The sequence below is a fragment of the Chrysochloris asiatica genome, unplaced genomic scaffold (genome assembly GCF_000296735.1).
Source record: "Chrysochloris asiatica unplaced genomic scaffold, ChrAsi1.0 scaffold00055, whole genome shotgun sequence".
Classification (NCBI taxonomy): domain Eukaryota; kingdom Metazoa; phylum Chordata; class Mammalia; order Afrosoricida; family Chrysochloridae; genus Chrysochloris; species Chrysochloris asiatica.
Window position 1 is genome coordinate 18,260,460 of NW_006408573.1, and position 12,607 is coordinate 18,273,066.

A 12,607-nucleotide genomic window follows, 5' to 3' on the forward strand; every position below is an offset into this window, starting at 1 on the left:
AATGGACAATACACTGAAAGGGCAAAAGAGTAGAACTGAAGAGATAGAAGCCAGACCTAGTGAGCAAGAAGATAAATCTCTCAACAGTACTAAGATAGAAGAGCAAACACAAAAAAGGATTTTAAAAATCTGAAGAAGGCCTGAGATTGATGTTGAACAACATGAAGAGGAATAACTTAAGAATTAACGGCATTCTGGAACAAGAAGAATCACACAAGTCCACAGAGGAAATAGTTGAAGAGCTTCTGGAAGAAAATTTTCCTAACATCCTGAAAAACGGAAAGGTAAACATTCAAGAAGCTCAATGAACCCCAGGAAGGATAGCTGCTTAAAGACAATCACCAAGACATATAATAATCAAGCTTTCCAAAATCAAAGATAAGGACAGAATCCTGAAAGCAGCTAGGGAAAAGAGAAGTGTAATATACAAAGGCAAACAAATCAGACTAGGCTCGGATCTCTCAATAGAAATCAAGAAGACAATGGGGAGACATATATAAAACCCTGAAAGAAAAAAACTGCCACCCAAGAATCCTCTACCCAGCAAAGCTGTCAATCAAATATGATGGTGTAATTAACAAACATTCCAGGATAAACAGAAGCTAAGGGATTTTGCCAGAGTCAATCCTGCTATGAAAAACATTCTAAAGGAAGTTCTATGGACTGAGAACCAACAAGAAAGGACAACAACTAGAGAATGACGTACATGGCAGCATCACCCTGAACTCAGTTGACAAATGGAAGAGTCAAGAACAGAATAAAATTTTAAGAACAGGATCTGGGAGATCAGTCTCCGATCAAAACAATTACAATGTGAAAGAAGGTAAACAGGAATACACATCCAGGTGGTGGGAAGATCAGGTAGATTACAGGATAAAATAGACTGTCTTAAATGGAGGGAAGAGCTAATGGAATATAAGGTAACCACAACAGTGGGGTTGGGGTGGGAGGTTTAGTTCGGGTGTTGGGAAAGGCAATAAAAGAAGGGGGAGGAGGCGGAAGAACAAGATAAGAGAACAGTGAGACAGGTTTGCATGTCCTAAGTGGGACAGAGATGCATGCTCAATCTTGGAACAACAGGGCTATGGGATACAAGGATCTAGGTATAGCTTGAAGAGGGGAAATAATACTAAATGTTTGACTGTCCTATGAATATTAGTTTAAAATAGACACTTGAGTGGGATAGAAAGGAATGTTGGGAAACATGATTAGAGAAAACTTGTAAGCCCATCTTCATTCAGCCTATAACTGATTGGAATACCTAAAAGGGGTTCTAGATCTTGCCCAGTGAAATAGGCCTCTTGCAAAACCTTTACAGAGCATAGGACCTTAGGTAGAATCCTGAGTCCCATCCAGAACCTTATGAGGTGGGACATTCCCACTAGCAAGGACAAGCAGACAAACCTAGAACAGCTACAGTGACAGAAGATACATCTTCAAAGAAAGATCATCAGGAAAAACCCAAAACAAAAATGTCAGCATCACTGGGTGCTGCAAGAATAAGCAAGCTGTTTGCCAGGAGGCCATCAAGGCAAGCAATCAAGTTCCTTCAGGACAAACTCCCCTGTAAGACTGAAATTCAAAGGGAAGACATAAACAGGCATGTAAGCTTGCTGGAGAACACATTGGTCTACTGGTGAGTGGAAGAGGGGGAAAGGCAGCAATGAAGAAATGGGCTGAGTTCAACCACAGTCCATTGACTTCTGTTGACCTGGAGATGAGAGAGAGAAGAGGAAGGGCTGGTTGGTCCAAAGTGTGGTGAGACCTGAGGATACTTGAGTCCATGGACAAGGACATAGCCACAGAGGGCTAGAGCTGAGAGTGAAGCATACAGCTGATACGATGTGTGAGGGGAGATGCACAAGAACACCCAAACTTGTAGACAGTACCCGTTTGACATAGCCTTAATGGCTTGATAATCAGAACTCAACTAGATGAAGATTATAAAAGAAAAAAAGTTTTTTTGTGTTTTTTTTTTTTAATAAAGGAAATGGGTAAATTGCTAAAATATGATTAAACTGACCTATACTCATGGAGGTAGTAGCTCTAAATACTAACAGAGAGGGAAGGAGTCTTCACATCCCCTCTGTACACAGGATAGATAGGGACGGGCAACTTAGACATTGGCTACCTAAAATGAGGGGGCGATAAAGGTACGAAGTGACTGGCTTATAAGGTTTCAAGAGGGAGTTTAGTTTAAGAGTATGGGGGGAAAGAAAGAGTCCCCACTGAATAGATTTCATCTTGTGTAGATGGGTCTGGTGAAAAGAGATGGGTATAAGATTCCTATGGTTCAATAGTGAATAGTTGTTATCATGACTAATTGCACCTGTCACAATTGTAAAGGTAGAAGTTTTGTAACAAAAACAGGGAAGTGGTTAATCTTACAGTCCAGAAACAGAGGACCCTAGGACCATCAAGAGAGAAGAGGACAAGCCTAATGCGGAACCTTATCCAGAAAAGCAGGGATGCCAGAGATAGAGGGGGAGCAGCTTAGGACCCTAGATTCATGGGAAGAGAGGGACTAAGAGCTGGTGAACAGGAGGCAGATTTGCAGAATGTGTCCTTTGGAGGTGCAATTTATTTATTTATTTATTTATCTTTTAAAGCTAAAGTGGATAGAGAGAAATACTGTTAACTGATGGTACATTGAGGGAACTATAATCATTGTAATGAAACAAGGTGTATGATTTATTGAATGTAAAACTGATGATCTGCCATATAAACTTTCAATCCCCAATAAAAAAAAAAATAATAAAAAGCATTACTGTGTTTCTTATAAAATGTGAAAGACCGTGTGAAGAGTCTGACCTTGGCTCCAGGGATTCAAGTAGAGGGAGGCCATGTGTGCTCTCTAAACGCAAGTGCACATCAGTTCTTTCTTTCTACCCAAGATTCAAAAGTCAGCGAAGTAGCCAATTGTCCCAGCCTTAGCTAGAAGGAATGATGGCTATTTCAAGTATTCACTTAAGCTTTTATAAGTCTTGTAGTGTTTACAAAACTTACTTTTAAATGTAATCTGGAATAATTGTGACTAAAATTCTGATATGCCAAATTGGTTTTTGGAATATAGTCAAAGGCTAAGGGTTTATATGCTTATCTGTAATGCTTAATTTTAAAATTAGATTTTCAACAAGGAAAACCACAGAAATTTACCTAAGTAACCTTAATCCTTTAATTTTCATATGGTATGTTTAGTGACTTTTCATTGGTCTTCATCTTTCATTTTTGTGTCTTAGGTGTATTTGAAGGCTCCCATGATTCTGAATGGTGTCTGTGTTATCTGGAAAGGCTGGATCGATCTACAGAGACTGGATGGTATGGGCTGCCTGGAGTTTGATGAGGAGCGAGCCCAGGTAGGGTGCTTTAGGCTTTATTGAGCTCAGCTCCTATATTTAGCTTCTAATCTTGCCCTTGGTGTGGTGCTGTAGGATCAGCACTGGACTGCTAACCACAAGGTCGCCAGTTCAAACTCACCAGCTGCTGCTTGGAAATCCTATATACAGAATCACTGTGTCAGAACCAATGCAACGGCACTTAGCAACAACTGCAATTTTGACCTTATCTGGAGACCTGTTTTACACAGTCTTTAAGAGTATGCATAGGCAGTGCTATGTTCAAGTAATATTGAAGAATCCTGAAGATGTTGTGCTGTCCTGGTCTTGATTTGGTGACATTTTTCCTTTAGTGGTTCTAAATTTCATGGTGTTACCCCTGTGTCTGCTCAATGAAGAACCTCAAAGTTCAGTAAATTATTCAGTTTCATGTTTGTTCTTAATCATAAAATTGGGAGGGAAGAAAAAAATACAATTCAAAATAAACGATAGATACCAGGATTTCTGAACTAGCTGAGAGAAAAAAAGATTGGCAGATTCTCTCCCTAAAAAGTAATGATAAAGTATGCAAAATGGTAACTTAAAAAAAACAGCTACTTGGGTTTCTGGATAGTAACCATAAGGCATACTAAATTCAGTCTCTCAACATTTATTTAAGAAAAGCTACTGAGTCTCAGAACATTGAGATATTATTAGTCAAGATCTGGCTTATCTGTCTAGTTCTGCGGCCCCTCAAGGTCTATTCCAAGTAGGTGGGGCAAACTATTATGATTGGCAGCTCTGCTACCGTCTCAGAGAGGACCAACTTTATTTAGAACAGAGCTTAGAAAAATATATACCCCAAAATACTATCTAAGAGATAGAACCTTCAGTATTAAACAACCAGGGAAAGCTAACATTTCAAGAAGCATCCAAATGGCTCAGCAGCAAAAAATTTTAACAGAGAACCAAGTAAAGAAGTAATGAAAGTAGTCCTCCTAAGATCACCCTCATCATTTAGAAGGCTATGAAGATTATGCTGCCCAGCAAAATTGTGAGCAATTGAATGAGATCACACATATAAAGGGCTGTACCTGGCATCTATCAATGGATTCAAGCGTGGCCCAGGATCAAGGCAGTGTTTCGTTCTGTTGTACATAGGGTTGCTATGAGTCAGTACCAACTCAGTGGCACCTACAACAACCTGGCATGCAGACACTTTCTAAATGAAGAGGCTTAGTTTTCTTACTGCTTGCACTTGAGCAATTTTGCACTTACGGTTTCCACTATTCTCAAGAGTTTCTAAAGTATGGCTCATGTATGTAATAATGGGTAGTTTAGCAAAGTGAATTTCAATCCTTTCTCAGATTTTTTAACTGAAATGAGACTCCTTTTTTAGAGAGTGAGTCTGGCTGGCAGCAGCACCCCCTTTTTGTGTCCCAAGACAACTTTGTTGTTTCTGATAATCCGCATTCAGGCAGAAATAATTCTTGTAAAAGAACCAAAAACAGTTTTTCTCCATATCCATGTAAGTTCATGATTAATGTTTCTTCAGTAAGATGCAATGTAATTTGGTATGTAATTCGAATACTCATACTGTTTATTATATAAACAGAAACATTCCTGATAGTGAAAGGGTATTGAAAATAATGTTTTAAAATGTATTGACCCCAAAAATTTAACAAGCGTAATGTCCACTCATATACTTCGTTACCTAGACTTTTTCTGAAGGACATTTTTTTCATTACGGTCATATTTTCATTTTCTTTATAAAAATGCCTACCACCTTCTTCAGAGTTATATGTTATAGTTAGTAAATTTGAAACTTGATAACTTCAATTTAGTAATTTTCTGTAGGTAATAGAAAAATTTCAGAAAATGCTCTAGAGATGTTGAGATATTGGTTGACTCAGAGCTAAATGAGAATATCAATAACTCCATATAAAAAATTAAATTATGTAAAGATTTGTTAAAGACCTATCAAACAAATTCTTCTTATAGTGCTTCTGAATATTTTGTCAAACTTAGTTAACAGAAGTATAGCTCCTAAAAAGAAACCAAAGAATTGAGAACTGAAGAGGAATACATAAAACTGCCTTAATTTGCAGGAGACATGTGTGCTTAGAAAATTCAGAAGAATCTACAAACTATTAGAAAATTTAACACATGGATTTAACAAGGTCTTTGCATATACTGTAATGTACATACCACTACTGGAATGAACAGACTTTTTATTTGCAGTCCCTGATGACACTGATGTAAAACTGGCATCCTTTAGGTGTGTTTGCAAATTTTTAATGTTACTGGTTCCAACATATAAACAGCTTTGCTTTTTGTACATACACAAGAATGTGAGTAGAATTAGTTTAGAAGAATCATTTGATATAAATGAAAAGTTGTATTTTACAGTTATGTCTTAAGTGTACTGCATTCAGCTGCACATGTTAAATTGGTGCCTTTGATAATGTTTCTTCAGCGATAAACTTGGTTTGATTTTCAAGTGATCCTTGATACCATGTAATATATTTGTAGTTTTTGCTGATTATGTGTTCATCTTTTAGCATTCTTGGAAAACAAATTCAAGTCTTAATTTTTCATTAAAACATGCACTTTCATTGTTTAAATTCATTGTTGCAGGAAAGGTTTGTTACAAAATAAGTGATCAAACCATAAAATATATATAGTTGTAGTGGCCCTGTATGTACTACAGACTAGAACACTGCTTGGTCCTGTGCCATTCACACAGTCATTGCTGTGTTTGAACCCATTACTATAACCACTGTGTCGGTTCATTGCACTGAGGGTCTTCCTCTTTTTTTGTGACCTCTACTCTACCAAGCATGATGTCCTTCTCCATAATTAATACTAACTAATATTTGTGTAATGAATGTGCAGGACAGAAGAATCCTTGTCAGCTGCAAATGTGTCCTGATTGATACCTAGCTAAATAATGGAAAGCCTCTGTGATTTGGAACAGCACTGTAGTGCACGCAACTCTGGTTTATGTAGTACATTCTGAGAATAGAGTAGGTATGTGTAATGATGTTTAGTCAAAAGCATAAATTTTATATATTCATAAATGCTTATAAAATAATAGTTAGCACTTACTGAATTCCTTATTTTAAACTAGGAATTCAGGAAGTGCTAGCTATTATTTTACGTTTATGTTCGAAACTACCAGCTACTCCGCGGGAGAAAGATGAGGCGCTCTGCTCCGGTAAAGATTTACAGCCTCGGAAACCCTGTTCTGGGTCGCTATGGGTCGAAACCGACTCGACGGCACTTAACAACAACAACAACATGAATATATGGAATAAAGAAAATTGTGCACCCAGGTTGTAGTCTTTTTCTATACTTATTTAGTCTGTATGCTGAGCAAAGTAATCTGAGAAGTGGGATTAAATGAAGAAGAACGTGGCATCAGGATTGGAGTATGAATCATTAACAACCTGCAATATACAGGTGATACAACATTGCTTGCTGAAAACAAAGAGGACTTAAAATACTTACTGATGCAGATTAAAGACCACAGCCTTCAGTGTGGGTTGTGCCATGGACTGCCAGAAGAAAAACAAACAAATCTATTTTGGCTGAAGTACAGCCAAAATGCTTCTTAGAAGCCAGGGTGGACAGACCAGTCCCTGGAGAAAGGACATCATGCCGGGTAAAGTAGAGGGTCAATGAAAAAGAGGAAGACCTCCAAAGAGATGGATTGGCACAGTGGCAGCTGCAATGGGCTCAAGCGTAACAATGATTGTGAGGATGGTGCAGGACCAGGCAGTATTTCATTCTGTTGTGCAGAGTAAGAATTGGAACCAGCTCAGTGCTACCTAACAACAGCAACAACTTAGTGAATGCTGTCAGGTAGTGTACTTAAGCACTGTTGTTGTTAAGTACCACCATGGTGTGTCGGGTTCTGACTCAGATAGTGACCCCTACACAGGGTTTCTGAGGCTAGAAATCTTTACAGGAGCAGAAAGCCTCATCTTCCTCCTGCAGAACAGCTGGTAGTTTCGAACTGCCAACCTTGAGATTAGCAGCCCGATTTGTAACCACTACGCTACCAGAGCTCCTTGCACTTTTTACATGTTATTTAATCTTTACAGTAGTAAGTATTGCTACCATGCCCATTTTACATGTGAGTTCACTTAGAGTTAGAAAAATGACATTGTAAGAAATAAGAAAGAGACTAGAGAAACATGGCTTCAATAACCGGCAAGTTTATTGAGAGTAAACCTGGGAGGGGGAACCCAAAGTCAAGAGAGACAAAGAGCCTGCTTGTCCCTTACAGACTGGCATATTTAAGGCTGTGCGTCCCAGCTATAGTTTTGGCCCAGCTACAGTTTTGGCAGGCTTCTAGTGGGTGGAGTTATGGAGATGTTCCTGAAACCTGAAACTACTGAGAGGAAGGGTCTCTTGGTGTAATAAAGACTTAAGCTTTCAGGAGACAGAAGCGTAAGCAGCCTTTATTTGGCACCACTTGGGGGCAGTTGCAGTGCCATTTGGTTGATCAGGAGCAGAGTCTTTCAGAAATACTAGTCCTACACCATACAGCTAGGCGCTCTGGTACAAATCGACCTGCGAACCTCAAAGTCAGCACTTTGAAACTACCAGCTGTTCCGTGGGAGAAAGATGAGTCTTTGTGTCCTGTAAAGATTTACAGCCATTGAAACCCTCTTCAGGGTCGCTATGAGTCGGAACTGACTCTGCAGCACGTAACCACCACCACACAGTACAGCTAAGGAGCTCTGCTAGCATAGTGGTTCCGAATCGAACTGCAAGGTCAGAAGTTCGAAACTACCAGCTACTCCGTGGGAGAAGGATGAGGCTTTCTGTTCGTAAAGATCTACAGCCTCGGAAACCCTGTCCAGGTCCCCTATGGGTAGGAACAGACTCAACTCGATGGCACTTAACAACAACAACACCATACAGCTAGTAAGGTGTGCATCATAAGAATGGAATTTGATTGTATCTTTTCATTTCTCTTTTAAGTTGCAGGCATTTTATTAGTGAAAAGTGTAGGTACTAACCATACTAAATGTAACAATTAAGGATTTATCTATCACACAGAACAGTTGTACGTAGTCCAGGCCTAGTATGTTGTTAGGTGCTGTTGAGTTAGTTCTGATTCATAGCAACCCTTTGCATAGCAAAATGAAATCGTGTATGGTCCTACACCATTCTCACAGTGTTATATTGTTAAGTGCTATAGAATCTGTTCTAACTCATTTGTTGTTAAAGTGTCATCGAGTTGGTTCCGACTCATAGCAACACTATATTGGTTATCTGAGGAGCTGCTGGTGGGTTTGAAGTGCTGACCTTGTGGTTCACAGTATAGTGCTGATCCACAGACCAGTGCTACACCAGGAGTCCTCACAATAGTAGCTCAATTAAACACAAGGGTAAATCAAAGAGTATTACTGCTAAGGTTCTACTTCATACAAGCATGGGTTTAATCCAAATAAAAGCTGTTTAAAATCTTTCTATTATCCTTGGATGGCTGCAGTTTTGATGGGGTTTTTTGGAAGGGACGGAGTACAGAGATTCCAAAGGGGTTATCTTGGTAGATTTTCTTAACACAGAACAGTCACAGGGGAATATTATGAAATTTTCAGAAAACTGAAAGCTGATTGGTGAGAAAAAGGCCAGGAAAGTTACACCAAGGAAATTTTTTGTTCATAATGACAAGGTAGCAAGGGCTGACCTATGAGACTTTCACTGGGAAGTCTTATCCCATCCACTGTATAACCCTGATGTTGGCCTTTCTTCTTTTTGTTCTTCAAACTCAAAAGAACATTTAAAAGGAGCTTGTTAGGAGTCCCTTGAGGATACCAAAACTACCATTTTTATATGATGTAAATTGAAAAGCACATGATTCTTTTTGTTTTCAAATAAAAAATATTTTAATATCATCACACAAAATGAACTGTAAAAACAACAACTATAATAAAGATATTGATAGGGCTGATTATCCACATACAAGTATGGTCATAAGAGCTGTTAAACATATTGATACCATATTTCAGTCTTAAAATGAAAACTTTTTTTTCTTATTTGAACAGTAGAGCTTCAGTAGACCTGCATTCTACAATTACTGGTAGATGTGGCTATTTAATTGTCACTTGTTACACATGTTTATGTATTTTGAGTAAAAGCTGACAGAATATGGACTTGTGAGAAAATTCTAGACATAATAGTAGAATATGCTTCGAAAAATGTTATGTAACTCATATTCTTGATGACACAGATGATGATACTTTGGAAAAACATTGATATCATTGACTATGTTGAAATGTGATTATAAAAATTAAGATTGTTAATATAAAGATATCTTAGGAATACATAATGTATGAATAACCTGTAAGAATGACCAGCATACATGTAATCAGTAATTATGAACCAATCCCCATAAAGCTTATTATATTGAAAATTTGAAGTACATGCAGTGGTGCCTAATAACAAAAATTAAAATATTTTTATTACTTTATTGTCAGAGCACATAATTCTTTGAGGAAGGATTAGAATAATACTCCCTTCTGAAGTGTATAGACCTAGAGGGAGAGAAGATATGTTAAGAAATAATAGTTTCACATTTTGATGGTTTTATTAAAGGTTTTAATGATTTTGTAATGATACTTTTTTACTTACCCTCATATATCAGGAATCCTTGCATTTCCAGGTACTACATCAAAGTGCCAGGAAGGAGAAAAGTTTAAATGTCTCCTTAATAAGTCTCCTGGAATCCTGGTGTGGCTCTATAGATAAGCACTGGATTGCAAGGTCGCTTTGAGCCTCAAGGTCGGCAGTTCAAATTTACCAGCTGCTCCTTGGAAACCCTGTTGTTTTGGTAAATGCCATTGAGTAGATTCCGACCTATAGCAACCCCATATAGGATTTCCAAGGAGCAGATGGTGAGCTTGAACCACCAACCTTGCAGTTCAAATGACTTTGTAATCTGACCCATTAGCCCACAGCGCCACACCAGGACTCCTGGAAACCTTATTGTTGTTGTTGTTAAGTGCCATTGAGTTGATTCTGACCCATAGTGATCTTATGCACAGCAGAACAAAACACTGCCTGATCCTGGGCCAACCTCATTACCGTTGCCACGCCAGAGTCCTGTCAATGCTGCAACTTGACCATTCTTCTTGTTGAGGGTCTTCCTCTTTTTCTCTGACCCTCCACCCTACCAAACGATATCCTCTCCAGTGACTGATCCCTCCTGACAATATGTACGAAGTATGAGGGATGAAGTTTGGCCATCTTGGCCTCCAAGGAGTACTCTGGCTGCACTTATTCCAAAATGGATCTGTTGGTTCTTTTGGCAGCCCATGGCGTTGTTGTTGTTGTTGTTCTGTGCTTTAGAGTCGGTTCCGACTCATAGCAAACCTGTACAGGGTTTCTGAGGCTGTAAACCTTTATGGGAGCAGAAAGCGTCATCTTTCTCCCATGGAACACCTGGTAATTTCAAACTGCTGACCTTAAGGTTTGCAGCCCGATTCGTAACCACTGTGCTACCAGAGCTCCTTGTCCTTAATGAGTCGGAACCGGCTTGACGGCACAACAGGAAGTCTCCTGGAAGCCCTTTTAGGTGACTCATGTTTCTGTCTCACTGGCTAGAACTAAGTTACACAGCCACCACTTGTTATTTAGGAAAGTGAGGGGTTGTGAATTTTTTTTAAATTGTGAATTTGGAGAAACTTTATACAGATTATAAAACTGTAGGATAGGCACTGGATTGGTAACCCAAGTTCAGCATTTAAACCCACCAGCCACTCCATGGGAAAAAGATGAGGCTGTCTGTGCTCCTGTAAAAATTTACAGTATTGGAAACCCTATACAGGATCACTATGAGTCAAATCAACTTGATGGTAGTGAGCGTAGTCTTGGTTTTTAAAAAATTTCTATATGTACTGTTCAGTAACATTTTGTGTTAACAGTGTGCCAGCATATTCTCATTATTTTCATTCTGGTTTGTTTCTGTTAACCTAATTTCTTTGACTCCTTACCTTCTCACCTTTAGTGTAGGGCAAATATTGACCCATAGGTCTCAGTTAGGTGATTGTTTAGAGGAAACACAGTACTCACAGGTTATATGGTATTATATATTTATGATCCACTCCACATTTTGACTGATAGGTGACCTCTAGAAGTGGCTTGCATTCCAAGTTTAAAGTTGTTGTGGTTGTTAGGTGCCAGGAAGTTGGTACCGACTCATAGCGACCCTATGCACAGCAGAACGAAACACTGCCCAATCCTGGGCCAACCTCACAGTTGTTGCCATGCTTGAGCCCATTGATGCTGCCACTTTGCTAATCCAATCTCACTAGGGTTTCCTCCTTTTTCTCTGACCCTCCACCTTACCAAACATGATATCCTTTCCAGGGACTGGTGCCTCTTGACAATTATGTCTGAAGTATGAAGATGAAGTTTGGCCATCTTGGCCTCCAAGGAGCACTCTGGCTGCACTTCTTCCAACACAGATCTGTTGGTTCTTTTGGCAGCTCGTGACACTTTCATTGTTCTCCTCCAACACCATAACTCAAAAAGCATCAATTCTTCTACGGTCTTCCTTATTCACTGTCCAGCTTTCACATGCATATGAGATTTTTGAAAATACCATGGCTTGGGTCAGGCGCACCTTAGTCCTCAAGCTGACATTTTTGCTCTTCAACACTTTAAAAAGGTCTTGTGCAGCAGATTTGCCTAATGCAATACGTCGTTTGATTTCTTGACTGCTGCTTCCGTGAGTGTTGATAGTTGATCCAAGAAGAATGAAGTCCTTGACAACTTCAATCTTTTCTCCGTTGATAAGAAAAGAATGTTGTTTATTGGTCCAATGGTGAGGATTTTTTTTTTTTCTGACATTGAGATGCAACCCATACCAAAGGCTGTGCTCTTTCATCTTCATCAGTAAATGTATGATTTTCATTAGCCACATCACTCTATATCTACTGTATAACAAGTATTCAGAACAATACTTGTTAAACAGTAGATATAAATTAGATTTTTTAAAATTATTTTTAATGGCTAGATTAATTTTTTGAATGACTTTATTGCATTTTAAAGCTTTTATTGTAAATTGATATTCTTCTCTAGCGACTGGTCCCTCCTGACAATATGTCCGAAGTATGAGAGACGAACAAAGTTTGGCCATCCTGACCTCCAAGGAGCACTCTGGTTGAACTTCTTCCAACATAGATCTGTTGGTTCTTTTGGCAGCTCGTGACACTTTCAATATTCTCCTCCAACACCATAACTCAAATGCATCAGTTCTTCTCTGGTCTTCCTTA

General features: G+C 38.9%; 1 protein-coding gene across 2 annotated transcripts in view; it reads left to right on the forward strand.

Annotated features, from left to right (window-relative positions):
- The window catches only part of CBFB (core-binding factor, beta subunit), a 67,365-nt gene that overhangs the window by 39,021 nt on the left and 15,737 nt on the right, over positions 1–12,607 (forward strand). For both annotated transcript variants that reach the window (XM_006863598.1, XM_006863597.1), the window contains exon 4: positions 3,240–3,356. In XM_006863598.1, the coding sequence (XP_006863660.1) occupies positions 3,240–3,356 (117 nt within the window). The remainder of the gene's footprint in view (positions 1–3,239; positions 3,357–12,607) is intronic.